General features: G+C 43.5%; 1 protein-coding gene across 1 annotated transcript in view; it reads left to right on the top strand.

Moving 5' to 3' along the window:
- The window catches only part of LOC133436727 (forkhead box protein O6-like), a 30,516-nt gene extending 16,430 nt beyond the window's left edge, over positions 1-14,086 (top strand). The window contains exon 2 of the mRNA XM_061717242.1: positions 10,556-14,086. Coding sequence (XP_061573226.1) covers positions 10,556-12,250 — 1,695 coding nt within the window. The 3' untranslated portion in view covers positions 12,251-14,086. The remainder of the gene's footprint in view (positions 1-10,555) is intronic.
- Positions 14,087-19,725: the final 5,639 nt, after the last annotated feature.

The following is a 19,725-nucleotide window of genomic DNA, read 5'->3' as shown; positions in this document are numbered from 1 at the left end:
TGTGCAGGAGAGGAAGTTACAGAACGAAAGAGAGTAGTGCGGGGCTACTGTAGCCTTAATTAAGTTTTCAGTAGCCTCTTAAAAGGTCATGGCATGCCTCTGACCCCTCACCACCACCACCACCTGGTCCTGACGAAATTTCACTTTCCCTCCTTCCCTCGTCTCCCTCCCTCACTTCCCCGTTGCGATCTATCCAGTCATCAGCCCCCCATCTGTGCACATTAGCCTTTCATGAACACACTCATTAGGGTGGGAGTTTGAAGCGATTGTGTTCTCTAGTCTGCGGCTGGAGCGTGGCGATTAATATTTCAGCGTCTCCCGCCGAGGAGCTGAGAGCAAGTTTGGCCCTCTCAGGCTAGAATGGGAGCGAATTCCCCCACCCTCCTTCCCACACACTCACCCCACCCCCCTGCCTATCTCAGACAGTCTCGCAACTTGCAGGACGTTGCCCCCCTATTTCCTTTTATTGCATATGCCCTCATGGTCTGGATACACATTTTGCTTACACACACATACACACATACAGGGCCCTAACTCAAACTGACTTAATTGGGCTTTTTTTGTTTTGGGAAACAGAGGGAAAAGGGGAGGCGTGGTAAATTCCATCTCTTCTCCTGCCTAATATTCCTAATTTCTTTCAGTTGGAAAGAAATGTCAATTTCTCCCCATCCATCATTTTTTGTCCTCCCGCTAAATTGACCAAGCTTTGGTTGGGGGTGCAGAGGTTGTGATGAGAGGCAGGTGGGTGGTATTCATAGCTGTACACAAAAACTAAGTTCATTCAAACCAAATCAATACCAACCCTCGTATTTACTGTACACTGGCACTTAAAATATGAGAATTTGAGGCAGCTAGGGGCATCATGGGTTATCGGGCTGTCAATATTTGAAGCGCTGCTCCTGCATACAGAAATCACCCTGACCCTGCTGGAGAGCTCTCTTCTCCTTCATTTCGCTAGCGTCCTGCTTGGAAGACCTTGTCTCTTATGAGCTTGGATTAATTTTGAAATACTAACTTTTCTTTCTGTGTAGGTTCCAGTTTTAAGCTGTAATTTGTGGTACTAAAAGTCGGTCTTTTAAACTAATTGGAAAAAAATAAATTTATAGGTTTTCAGTTTTTTCTCAGCTACTTTTATTATTGTGTCGCCCATTTTTGAGCGCTAATTGTGCTTCATTTCCAAAACATAACAACGCTTTGCAGCTGTTGTGCATTTCCCAGTGAGTCTGAGTGAAGTCTGTGTCATGGTACTGGGATTTTGTTTTGGGGTTTATTTGACTCGTACTGTGTTTTCCTTAGATTTTGGTGGTGTTGTGCTCTTGGACTTCTTGTTTGTATGTTGAGGTGGTTTTTTTTCATCTTATAAGTACTTTTCCTTTCTGTGCAGTTTCATTTTCAGCTTCTTCTGTTGGTCCTCTCTCCTGATTGTTAGCATCCATGTCTCATTAGCCTCTCTGTCTGTCAGTGTGTTTGTCCACATTATTGTCCTTCATCACTTCTCCTTCTTGCTAGATTGTTGTTTTTTGGAGTTGTGCTCCTTGTCCAACTTCAGTTCTGCTTTCCTTTTTTTTTCTTTGCCCCCCCCCCCAAGCAAAATTAAGAAACGTGTGAGAAAATATGTTAGATATGTTAGACATCCATCCATCCATTATCTATACCCGCTATATCCTTTGCAGGGTCACGGGGGTCTGCTGGAGCTCATCCCAGCTAATTTTCAGGCGAGAGGCAGGGGTTCACCCTGGACAGGTCGCCAGTCCATCGCAGGGCCACATATAATCACACAACCAGACACACTCACACTCACACCTACGGGCAATTTAGTATCATCAATTAATCTACTACGCATGTTTTTGGACTGTGGGAGGAAGCCGGAGTACCCGGAGGGAATCCACGCAAGCACGGGGAGAATCTTCTTGCTGTGAGGCAACAGTGCTAACCACCAAGCCACCGTGCTGCCCATGTTAGACAAAGTTGATTAGAACATGTTAAACGACTAAAATACTTTATTTTATTGAATAATTAAGATAGCTCTGCTTTCACCAGTTTTCTGTTTGAGGTTTTAAGGGTGTCTGATATCAGGGTTCCCTGACACAGCAGAGTAGGTTTTTAATGCTAACAAAAGCTGACCCTGCAATATCACAGCGATGTTGTAATAGATGTCAACGTTTGCTGAACCTCTACATGCTCACTGTGCTGGAGTAATGATATGAAAAGAATTTGATTAATTTTGTGAGGGATAAGTTGAAATGTAGTGCAGCTGATGGTGTACGGGCTATTCAGACGCTCAGAGAATCAGATTTATATTAGATTGCAGAGTTATCAGTGTTGCATCATGGATGCTTGGACACTATACACGTGTACTGTAAATAATTTAGTGAAAATCAAACACCACACCATGCAAACCTAATTGATGAACCAAAGCTATAAGGGGTTAGGGAGATGATTGGGGGATAGATTTTGTTCAGAAAAGTTGAGGATCCCCCACCAACACTGACATCAGCTTTAAACTGGCTGTTTTTCTGTTTATCAAAGCCAGTTGGACTTTCCTCTTCCCCTGCTAGCGTACTCACTGTGGCTGCATTGTTGGCAGGATTAAGCTACAAAATCTTACAATAGTGATAACTTATTCCACAGCTGAAAATATTTAATGACTGACCTGTGCATTTGTCCCTTCTCATCTAAGCAGTTTAGTTTGGTTAATGCAAACTGCCATATTTGCTGTATAGTGTCTTTCATTTAAGCTCTCGAGATATGTCAATTGACATCTTCACCATAAAAGGTCATTTCAACCACTGTGATGGAAACAAAGAAGATAAAATAATATTTTTAAAGTCAAAATTCTGGGATATTATCTCGAAAAATTCAGACTTCCTAAACAGAAGATACACTTGGACTCAATCGTGGCTCCTTTTGGCACTTTTGGTAATTTATGTATTTATTTTTTGCCTTATTTTTGTATGATTTTGAAACTTGATTATCTATTCTTCTCAATTGTTGTAACCACAATGTTTGGCTGAGTGGTTAATAGCACATCTATGATGGGACAAATTTGGAATACCGTACTTCTTTTTTTGGTGGGAAAAACACTGATCTACTACATACAGCACAGTACATCCTGAATGTTTGACAGCAAAGTGCTTGTCTGTGGTTTTAAGGATTGAGGTTGTCACTCAAGGCTCCTTGAGGAGAGACACTGTTAAACAGAGAATTGTCTCCATATCGCTGTAACTACCGAAGCTTAGATTCAGGCTCCCATGTTCAAGTCCCCTCTTTTGTGCCTCACCCACCTCTGCCCTCTTAAGCTGTCCCTTTTGCAGATAAACTGCTTTTCATGCTAAGCATGCTGCTTCTCATCCATTCTTCTTTTTCATAAAGATGTATAAATAAGTGGAGGTCCATGGTCTTTGGAAGCCTGTGAGCTGAAGTGTAGCATGTGGGTAGGCATTCATGGGGAGCATTGGTTGGTGCACTGCACACTGATGGCTAATGAAGTTCCCCTGCACCTCATAGCCCTATTAAACTGCTGCCCCCTACCTCTACCCACTTCACCCCCCACCTCTTGCCTTTTTTCTCCCCGAGGGAGAGAGTTGGCAGGGAGCGCACTGGCTGCTATGGCAACAACAAGGAACCCTCCCTCTCCCACAGGTCTCCTTAGCAACTGGTAGCTTGGCATTGCAGTAATGAGTGTGCGCGGTGTGCCAGGCTTTGTGTCATGTTTGCATGTGTGAGCAATGTGTGAGAGGGAATGAATTTCTGCAAAGGTGTGTGTGTGTGTGTGTCTTTGAGCATAAATACATGTCTGTTGGATACAGTGCCAATTTATATTAAAGAAATGTGTGGTGATGAAGAGATGTGGAGCCAGTGTTTTGAATTTGCCCCCAAAATTATCAGTATGTGGCCAAACCTCGCACTTGACTTGGACTTGACATGAGACTTTTCTCTTTCACACTATCACACCTTTATGCCCTCTGCAGATGTGTCCCAGTGGTCCTTATTTGTGTATTATTTCTATCTCTCATAATTGTGGTCATTCTTCTCTTTACTGTAAAATTAAAGCAATCAAAGGGACAATCTGATGAATTTTCCACGCCATGTGCATGACTGCCTGTGAGTTTCCTGCTCTGCTGAAATTAAATTAAACGGTGAGAATGATTTTTATTAAAGTGTGATCGGAGGTGTGCACTGACCTTTAGAATGTAGGAAATGAGATTCTCATTGTTATGAATGAGATTATGTGGTGCCTGAGTGTGAAAAAATGGTTCTGCATTGATTCTATTGTTGCCTGACAATTTCTTTGTTTATGGCAGAGGGAGGTTTCAATATAATCAAATCCACACTGTGGCTGTTGGCCATTAAATGGACTGATAAACAAATATTGACACACATGCACTCATGAATGCAGATTGACTCACGCACACTTGCGCGCATATCTTACAGATCTTGTAAAAAGAGCTGTAAAAGCCTCTTCAGAAACGTGTTGGTCTTTAACAAAAGCATGGCAAGCCCAGTGGAAAATGTTAGTTTGCTCCCTAGACGAAGTGTGAAGTGCGAACAGGCGGCCGGCCCCACAGGTGGCCTAGCCCAAACACCTGTTGTGTGAATCCTCTGTGGGAGGCTGTGAGGTCTGCCTACCTTGCAGGTCCTATAGGAAAAAAAACCCACACCCATGCTGTACTGTGGCGCGTGCTGGGTCATGAGCTCACATCAACTCTTAAGACTCCTCTGTTCTGTGTGTGGGAGTCAGAAGTGATGCCCATATTGTGTCCCCTTTCCACCCCCTGGAAACACTCGGCTGCCCCTGGCATCAGGCGAGCGGATTTTCCGATCCCCTGTTGGGGTCTCAGATGCTCTCCTAATCTGTCAGCATCTATTTTTACCAACTAAAGCTGTGGCAGCCCTTCTCTATCCCACACTGCCACCCCGATGCCAACCCTTTCCTTGGCGCCAGGGTGGGCACGGCTGACGATTCGCCAGCCATTGGCTGCAATTAGTGCACAGTCAGGCAGGAATCCCCCACCAACTCCAGTACACCCCTCTCCATAGCCACTTCCTGATCTGAGGCTACCAGACTCACTACTGCGCACTTGCTTTCCATTTTAAGCCTTTTTATAAATGGCACTCCTGCAGTGTTGTGGAATAATGGGGTTGGATTCAGAGCACCTTTAACAGTGCTTGAATCACTATGCTGCGCAAACTTGGTCTATTCAAGTAGAATTGCAGCCAAGGGAGTGCACATTTGAATTGTACCTGTCTGGATGTGGTGCATTCTGAGATTATGTGAAAGTTCTGTCTTTAAAATGATACCTACTGGTAAGTCCCAGAGTTAGCCTTACATTTTTCCTGTTATTATCATAAAGGAAATCATTGTTTTGTTTTAGTTTTTCTTTTAAAGCATCACAGTTGCTGCTAATCCTCATAGACATGACAGTGATACACTTAGATACATAAAATTCTTAATCCCACGTTTATTTCCTTCCCAATATGGGCCACAATGTGCCATGCAAGCCCATGCAATTGTGACCACTGCTGTGGAGGTGATGATGACATGTGGCAGAGAAGTAACTGTTTCGCACCTCCTAATAAAAAAAGACTCCTTTTTAATCTTTTCAATTTGATTGCATTCCAAAATAGGACTGTCTGCCCATCTGTCTCTCTTAAAGAAGCCTCCTAAAGGGATTTTAATCAACTGACTTTGGGCTTCTCATGCAAACAACTACATCTCTCTCCTTCCAGCTCTCACACACATACAGACAATTTCTAATTTTCGTTGTACTCACTGTCAAAGTCTCACTTGTCTTTTCTCTCTGATACAATATATCATCGGAGCCTCATTGTGCCATATCTGTGCTACCATTAGGCCCTTCAGTCATACTTCAAGTCAGATGCATAAAATTCCCCCAACTCTGTCCCTATTAATCTGCGTGGCTCTAAATTCTTTATTTCCCTTCAAAGGGACAGCAGAAGCTGTAACATCAATCACGGAAAGTGAATATTTAGCTGGCGCTAATTTCCACCAATAGCCTGGAGACAGGCTTAGCTGACAAAACTCATTCCTGCTCTGAACAAAACTGCTTGTGTTGAAACCTCCCCTCCCCCCGATCCCTCCTGCCTCCTTCACAGGCAAAAACAGCATCACAATAAATACAGCTAGTGCTTCTGTTACTCCCCGTTGATGTAGGCTTATCAAATGAATGTGCACCATGGAGGGATACCCTTTGACAATACATAATGGATCCATTCTGCATGAAATGGTTTGGTAATACCAGTCGAGTGTGGCAAACTGCTTTACCCGGTGCCACAACAAGAACAGCTGCTGTGTTCTTAGTTGGGCAAGCGCACCACACTGCTTCACCCTTGAGGTTGTTTGAATCGGGTGAGTGGTTGTTTTTTCCTGGTTCTCAGACCCCATTCATACTCCTAAGTTTTTCACTAAGTTTTGTTTGAATGAGTGCACATTTGCCACAAGTTGGGTCTTATAAACCATTTGACCTGTTTCGCTGCCCCTCTGTGTGTGAGCGGGGAAAACCCCTGAGTGGATTCTGATGGGAGTCTAATTATGGGGGATGGGTGAGCAGGGGGGCATTTTGAGGGCACTCCTTTGTGAGGTTTGGAGAGGCCTCTTGCGGCCCCTCTTATTCCCACCGATTTACATACAGGACCTCCGAGCACAGCTGAAACCATGCCAGTCAGTTGGGTTATTTTAGATGGATCCCTGTGTGCAATATACCAAACCCTACCCCCATCTACTAGCATCTCACCCCAATGTCAATGCCTGACTCAGATTGCAACTGAAAACTGAGGGGTGTGTTGGGCATCAAGCCAAAAGTAGGCAAGTGGGTATAGTCCCTTAAAAAATGGCGGTTAGACATTGTTGTGAGAGTGGTCAGGATATACAATAGAATATAATTCCTTTATTGTCACTAGACGCATGTACAATGAGGTTAAAATCCAACGCCAATAACAGTGCAAACAGATATATTATATAAAATAAAAATATTTTAAATATGGTTTACTGAGTGCCAAAACCGGCCAAATAATGCAGGTCGATTGCATAGTTCAATCAGGCACTGATGTGTGCAAAGCTCAAACACTGATAATCATTAAACTGTATTGATTCTTGGCACTGAAGGGGCTTCTTCACTGCCTGAATTAAACTGAGCTTGCATGTTGAAGGGAGGAAGAACAGCAGCGCAGTTGATTGGCATTGTAAATATTTCCGAAAGCCAAATGAATCGATCTTAAAGAGGTTATTAAGGATTAATTCCAGAAACCTGTTTCTATGCCTCAACAAGTATTGAGCTGAAATCTGATGGACTGGATTCATGCACTTCTGTGTCTATTTGGATTGAATACTGTCCCTTCTTTTAGCTAAGAAAACCCCTCCCGCTGCTTTTTCCACCTGTGTGTTGTGGAAAAAGTGTCTGCATGTCGGGTGTGTTTGTTAAAAAGCCTAAGCTTATAATCTGATGACAAAGAATCCCATCCTGTGCTTTAGTATCTATTGTCTAAATATCTAAATCAGCTATCAGGATTTTAAGGCCTTAATGAGAGCTGAACCCAAGTTCATTCTGTTACATCCTCGAAAGCCTTGTTCACCCCTAATTGGCTTTGATTGGGCTGTAAGCTATTACCCTTAACCTCTCTTGCTTTATGACCAAATTAACTTATCTGTGTTTGAAAAGTGATGAGAGTGGATGTCCCTGATTTAAAAAAAAAAAAAAAAATACAAAGAAGTTACAGTACTACTTATGACTCCATCTGTTCTTTTCAGTATTATGGGACCAGGCAATGGATCTTCCTGCATAAGCTCAGCCGCTAGTTCATTCATTATTTAGAGCCTTCTCCACCAGGCCCATTGTATTAAAGGAGTATGATTTGAATAGGAAGTAGCTTCCTGGACCCAAGCGTGTGATGTGTGTGTTCCTCTGTCATTGTATGTTTCTGTGGGCTTCATCCGTCTACCTCAGCAAGCCAGGGGGCTGAAAGAGAATTTCCATTTTATGAATATTTAATACATAATAAAGTTTTCAATTTTATTCTGTTGAAGCCGAAGGGGTAGAAATGTGGCAAAGCCAACCCCTCAAGGACAGAGCACAGAATAAAGGTAGTTGATTTGATGGAGGCGTCAAAAATATGGTTAACATGAGCTCAGTGCCTTGTCATATACTATAATATGAACACGCAAACATTAAAACTGCTCTGCCATTGTATCCTATAAGAGTTTTATATTCTACCTTTTTCCACTTCACAAACTCTCCTTCCGCTGTATTACTACAGGATCATAGTATATCCCGAGTGCCCGCTGCGTCTGCGGCGACCTGGCATAGCTCTGTGTGAGACACCCAGCTGGGAGGGCCCCTGAATCAACTTGGGATTAGCCCAGGATTGTCTGGGATTACTCAGGGATGGAGGGGGATTAGCAGTGACTGCCTGTTTCGGGGGCGTGAGGGCTATAGGCTGGCCAAATTGCCCCTGACTCAGAGAACACGAGGCCAACAGAACCACACCCACAGCGGAACCACCTGCAACCTGAGCTATTCTTAGATTCCAAAGCATAACACACGCAAACAGGATGTCAGTGAAAAATGCATGCTGAAAACTACATGTCAGAAAGGCAGCAGCTAGGAATGATGATAGTAATGATGCGGTGGCTCACCACCATCCAAAATCTCTCAAATCTCTCTAGCAGGTGGATTCATCAGATAAAGAGGGTTTGGGCTGATGACAAATCCCTCCAAGTTCAGTGGGGCTGCTCTTCCCACATAGAGGGATAAATCGAGATTTTAATCAGACAGGTCACACAGAGTGGCAGTGCGAAGTGGTTCGGTTCTCTGAAAGATGCCCCATTTACAACCAGCCGTGGTGGAATGGCATGAAAGCTTACATATGTTTTAATTCAGGCATGCACAGGACTTTATGGGGGGGATGATTTGGAGTGGTATGATAGGTGGATGATCCAGCCAGAGCGAGACAGGGAGTTGGCGTGGCACGTAGAGAAGCCGTCAGAAGCAGGGAGCGGGCATCCCCTGCGGACCTGCACTGCCAAGATGAAAGGGCTTAGTGTTGGAGCAGCAGCATCAAACAGTCTCTTCCGCTTGCATCCTTTACCCCATCCCCCACTCTCCCTCCATCGCTCTCACTGACTCTCTTGACTCTCACCACAATATGATATAGCTCTGTCGTTGCACGTTTACCCGGTTGCCATGGTTACCTAATGCCGTAGGTGCACAGCAAGATAACCCAAGGAGGCATTCACAGATCACCTGAATTCAGCTCGCCTCCCATTTATGTGTTTTCCTTGCCACAATTTGATTTATTTGTATCCCTGCTGTGCAATTCTGTGTGAATACAAATAATCCACAACATAATAGAGATAGTGGAAATGTGAGAACCCCTCTATACACAATGATCTATTGCACTTGTATATTTCTAAAACACATGAGATTCCTTTTGATTTAAAAAAAATAATCTCTCTGTATATGCCTCATATACAACAAACAGAACTGCAATAACAATATTTAGTGACACTTGAAATGCAACTAGTATTGCAACAAAAAAAAGACAACAAATAACTCGATTTTGACCACACCTGCAAGAATACAGGATAATAGGAATACAAATGATGGCAACTGATGGCACATTTTATAACCAAAGGCAAATAGGCTGTAAGCAGAGGTGGAAAATGGCTTATGTTTGAAGAAGTGTGTGAAACAAGGAAACAAAAAGAGAAAAATGATTCCTCTGGAGGAGGTGAAAAATGTGGCACTCGGTGACAAAAGAGAAAGTAGGATGTGATAAAGACAGAACAAGGGAGGGGAGGAGAGATCGACAGTAAAGGTAGAAGGTGGGATACATCCATTAGCCTTCCTTGCTCATGGCTCAATTTTGCAATACACCCCCAACCCCCTTTAAGGCTACAAGAATGAAAAAGACAGGATTGGCACTAAGCCAGACTGGCACAAACTTCAAACGTACAGTATGCTCAACCTCAGCGGCTTACATCAGCCCAGCTAAAGGGAGAAGTGGTGGAAGACACATGGATTGATAGAAATGAAAGTGGGAGGATTGACATGAAGTAGGAGAATCTCTCAAGACTAGAGTCTCAGTTCATTTCAGGTTAGATGGGTTTGACAGGGCCTTGCTTCATGCCAGCTGTGGCTGAATGTGTATTCAATTTTCTGATGGATTTCACAGAAAGTTGATTACCTACCTCTGTGTGTATACCCAATAATAGACATAAAAGTGACCACATAATTTGAAACTGTACTGTGTAGAAAAAAATAGGGGAATGCTCAATCTTCATTCTATAACTTAAAGTATGTTGAACTTCAAGAATATCAATCTGATTTTGATTATGGAGTGATCACATGGATGCTCACATGGAGCAATGAACAAAATTTGTATTTTCCTGTGGAACTTTTTATCTGAATCTGAGGTACATTTCACTCACTGGTGCTCACTTAAAATGAGCAATTTTAGTAAGAATATAAATGGATGTGGTTTATGTTACAATTTAATTTGATGTCTCTTGCCGTCTCTCTCTTTGATCTCTCTGCAGAACTCCATTCGACACAACCTTTCCCTCCACACGCGCTTTATCCGGGTGCAGAATGAGGGGACAGGAAAGAGCTCCTGGTGGATGCTGAATCCAGATGGTGGCAAGATGGGCAAAGCCCCAAGGCGACGAGCCGTCTCCATGGACAACAGCACCAAATACTTAAAAAGCAAAGGCCGCGTCAGAGGCAAAAGGGTAGGCCGTCCTGGGATTGGAGCAGGGTCTGGTGTTGTGGGGCTCCAGAGCTCACCGGACCATGGCAGCCCATCACAGAAAAACCTCCCTGCAACTGGAGGTACATCTGGGACAGATGGAGAGTTTGACGCTTGGACAGACCTCCATTCCAGGGCTAGTTCATCAGCTTCCACCCTAAGTGGGCGTCTGTCACCTATACTCGCAGAGGGAGAACCAGAGGAACCTGAGGAGGGTGGCCTGTCCTGTTCCACCTCCCCGCATCTCTACTCTTCACCAACTAGTGCCCGCTCTCCAACTATTGGGGCAGGGAATCACTGCCCTCCCCTTGAGCCGCTGCCTCAGTTGGCAAACCTAACAGGTGCCATCAGTTTGGATGAGCAGATGATGGAGGATGGTTATCATCATCGTCAACAGCAGCCGCAACATCAGCAGCATCCGCCTGTTGGCAGACAGAAGCACCAAACCTCTGTGTATCACTACAGCTCTGGAATGAAGGGACAGGGCTCCTATAGTACAGGCGTATACGGTGTGACAGGTATGGGTATGCTCCGTCACCATTCACCCATGCAGACCATTCAGGAGAATAAGCCAGCCACTTTCTCTGGAACCATGCGAGCATATTCAAGTACAAATGCACTGCAGAGCCTCCTAACAGGAGGTTCTGCTGGCCAACAGTACTGTTCCAAGGACATGATGCTGGGACAAGAGCGAGAAGGTCATACTTTGATGGGTCAAGCCAGTAACGGAATAGGATCTAACCATCGAAGCCACCACCCTGTCCACCACAATGACCACAGCCACAATGGACCTCATAGCCATAACAGAACTCACAGCCATACTCCTAATCATAATCACAATAATGTAACCAACCACAACTCACCTCACAGCCTAGGCCACAATGGTCACAGCCTGAGTCGGAGCCATAATCATACACCACCCCGCGCGGCAGCCCTGACTCCACATGGAAACAGCAGTCAGTTACAGACTTACAATCACAAAGCCCCCTACTTGTATAGCCCCCCATCACATGCCCACCTCCCTGCTTCTACTACCCTCCCCCCAAACCCAGCAGGAATGCTTGGCATGCCCCAGGACTCCTGCCACGTGGCCACCACTCCATACTCGCGTCACAACCATTACCCTGACTCACAACACCAAGGCATGACTAATGGACTGTACCACCATGGCCACGGGATGAGTAATAGTAGCGCTGGTGGCACCTACCATGGCTATCACCAACATCACTCACATGAGAGACTACCAGCTGACCTGGACATTGACATGTTCCAAGGTAGCTTGGACTGTGATGTAGAGTCTATTCTCCTCCATGACATCATGGACTCCGGCGAAGAAATGGACTTTAATTTTGACTGCTCCCTTGCCCAGGGAGTGGGCCTTGGGATGGGTATGGGAATGGGTGTGACTATGGGCATGGGGATGGGAATGAGCGGTCTCACTGGTCCACAGCAAGCCCATAGCAACCAGAGCTGGGTGCCGGGCTGAAGTCAAAGGCAACACGCTGTATATTTCAGACAGGACTACCCTACCCATGAAGCACTGTGGTCAACTGTGACATTCCTGACTTGACACAAAGACTATAGGACCAACGCTCCGATATCTTTCTGTTGTCTTGAAATGTCCTCTGTCACTCTCCCTCTTTTAGTCTCCTCCTCCTCTAGAGATCTAGTTCACATTGGATTAAGTTTTTTTTTTTCTCATATCAGCTGTACTGTGATGACAATCTCTCAGCTGTGCTTGCCCAACATCGCTTCTCATCTACCATGAGAAATGAACTTTGAATGCACTTTATTGCAAGTGGGTCACATCTCACGGTGCAATGCCTTCACAGAGCAGCACAGGCAGAGCTTGGCATGTTTTGTAAGGTGGCTATAGCATCTGACGGGAACAATTGGGTAAATCGCAAGCTCCTCTAATAAAAATGTCAGATAATTGGATCTACTTTTTTATATGATGTCAGTAGCGGTAGGGAGAAGTGTTGCGGCAAATCCTTCCCTCCTACTACAAAAAAAAAAAGATTATACCAAATTTCCAAAATAATTTAATAGATTATCTTGTATTTGGCACAAGTTGTATCGCATTTGTACAATATATTTAAATTGAACTCCATTATACAATTTAATAAAAAATAAGTTTGCATATTCATGAGTTCCAATTAGTTATCTTTCTGCAGCTCTGGTATTTACAACTTCCTGCATTTGGTCCTTGGTGCTTTGACTTTTCTCTTGGATGTAACATTTTGTAATGCCCCTTTCTCACTGGTTGAAGAATATTGTCATGCAATTAAATGGATGCTGTCATTAGTGGCCAGCTTGTAATTTGGTGAATTAAGATGCCATTTCACCTTGTATCACCTGGGCCTCACATGCCAGTTTGTCTATCCTTCTTTCTGTCTACCAGTGGAGACAAAGTGACCATTCCTCATACCAAGCCATTAATGTGGCTTGATTGAAATTCAGCATCTTGCTTTTAATCTCGAAAGTGATACGGGAGCGATGTGTCATCATTGAGAGTCTAACGTGCTGTCCTCCGTTCTCTCACCCCTGCTGTCTGGGCCACTGCTTACCTCCTCAGTGTAATGGGCCAAAAGTAGTGAGACAAAAAGGTGATTAACACCAAGTCAATCTGCTTGCCTTCCTGCTCTGAGAAGGGCCAATGTCACTGCCTGCTTGTCTGCTCAGAAGGTTTCAAACAAAAGAAAAAAAAAAAGGAGGAACGACGTAGACAAGGATAGAACAAAAGCCTCTGGTTATACTGAGATTATTCATCAGCCTCTGTGTCCATGCTATCTGAATGTGTGTGTCTGAAAACAGGTAGTGTACTCATATTGTAAATCATCTCCATTATCTGTGTTATGTTCCCATATTTTCAGTGCTTATACTCTGAGCTTCAAATACTGAAACAGGTGCAAATGGAGAGATTTAAGGAAAAAACAAGCAGCCAGCCTGAGTGGCATGAGTCTACATCAAACAGGGATGTAATTCCACAAAGCCATCCACATCTGCTTTTTTGTGTGTTTATTCTGTTGTCTAGTAGTAGTTGTTGTATTGTTGAAATTCTAAGAACTGATGAGAACAGGACTGAAATATCCATAGTGTACGCATTGAATTCACTGGTGAAACGATGTTGGTATAGTGCAGTATGACCTTCCTAAGCTCCAATGGCGTGCACCACTCCCATATGTGCTCTGCTCAGTTGTTTCTGTGTTTGTGAGTAGGGGGGGAGTCTGCAGCCTGTTTCTCACTGGCCTTGAGAGAGGAAAAAAGAAGAAGACACCCCTGTTCTCTGGTTCCGTCAAGGAGACTCTCCACTCCCGTCTGTACCGCACAAAGAAAATGTGGGGGGAAGGGGGAAAGGGGGGAGGCGGAGAGAGTGGAGTGGGGGTTATTCTTACAGCCAAAGGTCAAGCACGGCGCAGACTATCAGAGCCATTATTGAGGTAAATACCTTTATTTGAAGGCCTTTAGCCGCACAGGTTTTGGTTAATTTCAGTGTGGAAATGCGTGTAATTTTATAAGCATCCAGGCTTCACGAAGCAGTTATGTTATATTCTATGCTACAGACTTTTAGCAATCCCTTGCTATCGGAAAGAGAGCTATATATGATGTCTAATTTTCCTATATTTATTTATGAAAGAGACTGGTCTTTGTCATTCCTAAATGTGATAGTTGTACAACTCCTGTCCCTTCCCTTGTTTTTTGTTTTTTTAAGATGTCACTCTCCCTTTGCCTGTTTTACTGACTTTTATTTTGTACAAAATCTATATATTAAAAAAAATGTACAATAGTTTTTAAAAATCTCAAAAGATTATCGGTTTTGTTGTCTATTTCTTTTTTTAAGAGAATGTATCTCATCATCTGGTGACTGTTAAATAAATGAAATTTAAAGAAAAAAAAGTCTCTATTGTCACATTTCTGTCAATGCAACCAGAAGTCACAATCCCTGTTGACTGTCTGGTGATCAGGCACCATGTTGCTACATGCAGACTAAGGAATGGGTGCAACGGATGAAAAATTGAGGAAAAATATGCCATCAAAGACAAATAAAGAAGTGGTAGAGAATCTGTAAGATTGGATGAATGCTGGTGTTTATGAGAGACAAATACCTCCTTACAGACAGACAAAAGGAGACTAACACTAAGCCAGACAGAGTTGCCTGGATTGGAGTATTCTCTGTGTGTGTGTGTGTGTGTGTGTGTGTTTGGTGTGTGTGTGTGTGTGGGTGGGTGTCATAAGGCTTGTTATGGCCTACGAATCAGTATAGGTTGGCCACAGCTGTCCTGGTCCCATTGGAGGCATTTTCACAGGAGGAGTGTGCAGCATTACAGCGCCATACTGCCAGGCCCCAGGGGAGTCCCCGCCTCTACACATACACACGTACACATCGACAGACACTTCACTTAATGTTTATGCACATGCATTTGAAAATACCACACAGTCACACAAAGAAGCGCAATGCACGGTTATGAAACCACACACGCGGACGCACACACTCCAACAGATATTTCGCACTTAGATGTACAGTTTTAATTGACTCCACTTGGCGAAGCATCTCTGCTGGGAAAAAAGTGAGACGTAGAGAGAAAGAGAGGAATAAAGGTGTCGAGAGAGGAACCCAGGCAGCTTATATACCTATATCTAAAGATGTCTGACACACAAACTCACGCACAGACAGACATACACACACACACACACACACACACACACACACACACACACACACACAAAAAAGCACAAATTCAGATAATGTTTTACTTGGTTAGGAGGGGTGATGTGCTCAAGCATGGTTGGGTGACTTTATGAGGCATTTCTTAATTTCACAATTAGACCAAACTGAGTGTGATCGAGTGTAACTGAGACTGAGAACCTGGCATGAGGCCAAAGTGTAACTCTTCCCTACATCTCCTGAGAGACATCGAGGTTGAGCCGAACAGGAAGGCAGTCCAGTCCAGGTGCGTTGCCTTGGGGAGGTTCTGCTCTTCTGTTCCTCATTATCAGAGAGGCAGAGAGAAACTGTGTTACAGTATCATTATTCATCCACTCAAGCATCTGGGAGGCAGGTCGTTCCTTACTTGCTCTAGTGATATTGTTGTGGAGACTGCCCTTGGAGCTAAAAGCTGACTGGGGACACGGCTAACTGCTAACAGACAGAGTCGCCCAAGCAAGACTCCAGGGTACCCATGTCCTTGAGTGCTTATGAGGATTCAGCACATCTTAGTTTTTGGTTTAGCTGAAATATGGAATAAAATAAAAAAGGGAATTAATTAGCTTGCAGGATGATATAACTTAAAGAGGACCTATTATGACATCTAATACCTATTTTAAACAGGCCTTGAATGTCTTAAAAACAAGCTTTTGATTGTTTTTGCTAAATAAATTAGAAATTCTCTGAGCCTCTGAGCCATGTCTTTATCTTCCCAGTCTCTAACCTCATTATCTATGCTGGATTCTGAGTGGGCGGGGAGGATAATGAGGCCTAATAATGAGGCAATGTGCTGATTGGCTGCCTGAATGACGCGATACACCGCTACGGAAAAATGGCGGAAGCTCCGGCCAGCGGAGTTATTTACACCGTGTCCTAATAACTGCATGCAATGCGAGCAAGCGTCAGCTACAAAATCAATTCCATTGCTTTATTTTCTATTGGACTGTCCTAACTGGCCGCAGCGATGCAGCGCTGCGCAGCATGACGCGCCGTTTTGAGCTGAACATTTGTCGGACGCCCTACTTCTATTTTCTTCCTGCCACTCGCGTTGAAACGTGTTTTTCATAATAGGTCCCCTTTAAGTTTTCATAATCAGAATCAACCTGAACAGAAATCAAAGTTTTTTTAGATCATTTATAAATGATAAAACACGTTCCATAATTGATTTAAAGGGGAAAAACACGTTTTTTCTTGCTTTAACATATATAAAGTGGTGTCCCCTCACCCTGCCAACTCAGAGAAGGAGTAAAGCAACCAAATTTTGCAGTGTCTGTACACCCCGCCCGGATGACCTTCCAGTGTCATGTGACTTCTACGAGCCGTTCAGATTCTGCTCCCGTCGTTACGCAAAGACGGGAGCGATTTCCATAGGTCGGCCTCCGCTGCTGAAACCACGCCCACAACTAATTCCGCCGGGACAAGAACGCCGCCATTGTTTCGAAGCGGTATATCGTGTGGCTGTTTCAACAACGAGGGACAGTAAAAATTAGGTTTTGCATTGACACTTACCCTCATTAAAGGATCAGTACCAACAGTACGGACCCGGCAACTGCACACGAGTCAGCAGTAAGTGACGTTAATTTTTTATGTTATTTATATTTGTCTACGGGTAACACCGGAGCTCCGGTAAGTAGCTCCGGTGTTACCTAACGGGTAACACCGGAGCTCTATTAGTAATACATTTTTTTCTGTCGATGGTTTCAGATCTTCCAAGCAATGCACCTGAAGCTGTTCAACGACACCTTCAGAAGACATGCATGGTCCTTCCTTGAGCCACCAATAGTGCATAAATGTTATTTATATACAACTTAGTGTATATAAACAGTGTATGGTGTATATAAGTGATGTATATAATGTGTACAAATGTTATTTTATTTTTCTTTAACAATAAAGTTGCCATTTGTGAACATTCAGTGTTGTGATGTCTTTATAGTTAACATGATTCATTTGTCTTGTAACATAAGCGTAGGCGTAGGATATGCGTCGATTTAACGCAGAACCGTAATTCAGGCTTTAAGATCCGTTTACACCGTGTAACTGCATGCGAGCGTCCGACTATCGCGTCGAGCTGCGTGACATCGGACGCTCTCTTTCCACACTGAAACCGTTAAACTCGCGGCCAGTTAGCACAGTCCAATACAAAAAAAATAAAGCAATGGAATTGATTTTGTCGCTGACACTCGCTCGCATGGGACACGCTCTAATAGTGTTCCATGCTGCTCTTCTGCCCAGAGCGAGGCTTTGTGCCCTCCCCTGCTACACGTCATTCAGGCAGCCAATCAGCACAGTGCCTCATTATCATAGCCTCCCCTCCCCTCAGAATCCCTCATAGAGAAGGAGGTTAGGAGCAGTAAAAATAAAGACATGGCCCAGAGGCTGAATTTCTAATTTCTGTAGAAAAAAGAAGCTTTTGATTGTTTTTAAGACATTCAAGGCCTGTTTAAAAATACATTTAATGTCATAATAGGTCACCTTTAACCTCTGCCTCTCTCCTGTAGTGAGCTGGGATAGGCTCCAGCAGAGCCCCGTGACCCTGTGTAGGATTAAATGTATATAGAAAATGGATGGATGGATGGATGGATGGATGGATGGATAATTTATTTATGCTAATATTTGAAGACATGACAATCCTCTAATGATACATAAAAACTGCTTGACTTTTACAAGGCAAAAAATAAAAAGTTCTAAAGCCAAGGTGTGACTTTCTTAAAAGCACACAGGTTGCAAGATTATTGAGATGATGAAGAAACAGGTGAAAAAATATGGTTTTGTCCTGAGGATTTCAAAGATCATCCACTACATGAGCTCCATATTTGGAAAGATCTCAGGGAAAGTTCCAACAAGTACAAAGAGTCTTTGAATTTTAAAGCCCAGCCTTCAGGTTTCAGCAGCATAATGTTCTAGCCCAACTTAGATAATGAATGAGGACAACAGAAGGCATAAGTCAGGTGTTAAGATAAAATGGAATAGTAAGGCCACAAAAAGTTTAAGTGCTTCTAAAATGAACAATGTAACCTGTGTGGTGGTTATGTTGTCTGTTCGGTTTTTGGTCCCTGGCTGCCGGCTGTTGCGTTTCAGGCTGGGCGGGTCCGTGGAAGTCCGTCAGCATCGCACCTACAGCTCGTTGGTAATCAGGCACGGTTAAAAGCCTGCACCATCTCGGAGTCCGATGCCAGATTATTACCTCTTTTGGGTGGAACACAGAAGCCTGCTTTGTTGCTTTCTTTTTTGTTCCTGCCTTTTCATCCCACAGTCTTGTGTTTGCTTTTGTGTCCAGCCATCACCAAAGCCATAACAAACTGACAACCATGAGACACATTTTCTTTAAATTCATTTCATATTTTGGGTTTAAGAATGAAGAATACCATATATATATATATATATATATATATATATATATATACACAGCGGGGAAAATAAGTATTGAACACGTCAACATTTCTCTCAAAAAACATATTTCTAATCGAGCTATTGGCATGAAATTTTCACCAGATGTCGGCATCAACCCAAGTAATGCACACATACAAAGAAATCCAAACATTTATGTCCATAAATTACGTTATGTGTAATAAAGTGAAATGACACAGGGAATAAGTATTGAACACGCTTACTGAAATTAATTTAATACTTAGTTTAAAAACCTTTGTTGGTGATCACAGCCTCAAGACGTCTCCTGTATGGAGAAACCAGTCGAATACATTGCTCAGGTGTGATTTTGGCCCATTCATCCACACAAACTGCCTTCAAATCTTCAAGGTTCCGGGGGTCTCTTCTGTGAAACCCGGATCTTCAGTTCTTTCCCAAGATTTTCAATTGGATTCAAGTCTGGTGATTGACTGGGCCATTCTAGCAGCTTTATTTTCTTTTTCTTCAACCAGTTGAGTGTTACCTTGGCTGTGTGCCTATCCCAGCTCATTTTCAGGCAAGAGGCAGGGGTTACACCCTGGACAGGTCGCCAGGCCACATATATACACATAACCATCCATGCACACTCACAATCACACCTAATTCAGAATCACCAATTAACCTACTACGCATGATTTTTGACTGTGGGGGGAAGCCGGAGTACCCGGCATGGGGAGAACATGCAAACTGCGCACAGAAAGACCCACGCCGGGGCCTGGGAGTCGAACCGGAAACCTTCTTGCTGTGAGGCAACAGTGCTAACCACTAAGCCACCGTGCTGGTCAAGATTTATCATGTTACAAAAATAAAAAATGATAAAATACACTTAACTTAGTTAACAATATAGAATT

The sequence above is a fragment of the Cololabis saira genome, chromosome 3 (genome assembly GCF_033807715.1).
Source record: "Cololabis saira isolate AMF1-May2022 chromosome 3, fColSai1.1, whole genome shotgun sequence".
Lineage (NCBI taxonomy): Eukaryota > Metazoa > Chordata > Actinopteri > Beloniformes > Belonidae > Cololabis > Cololabis saira.
The sequence above is the reverse complement of the archived record's forward strand: the minus strand, read 5'-3'. Positions and strand labels throughout refer to the sequence as shown.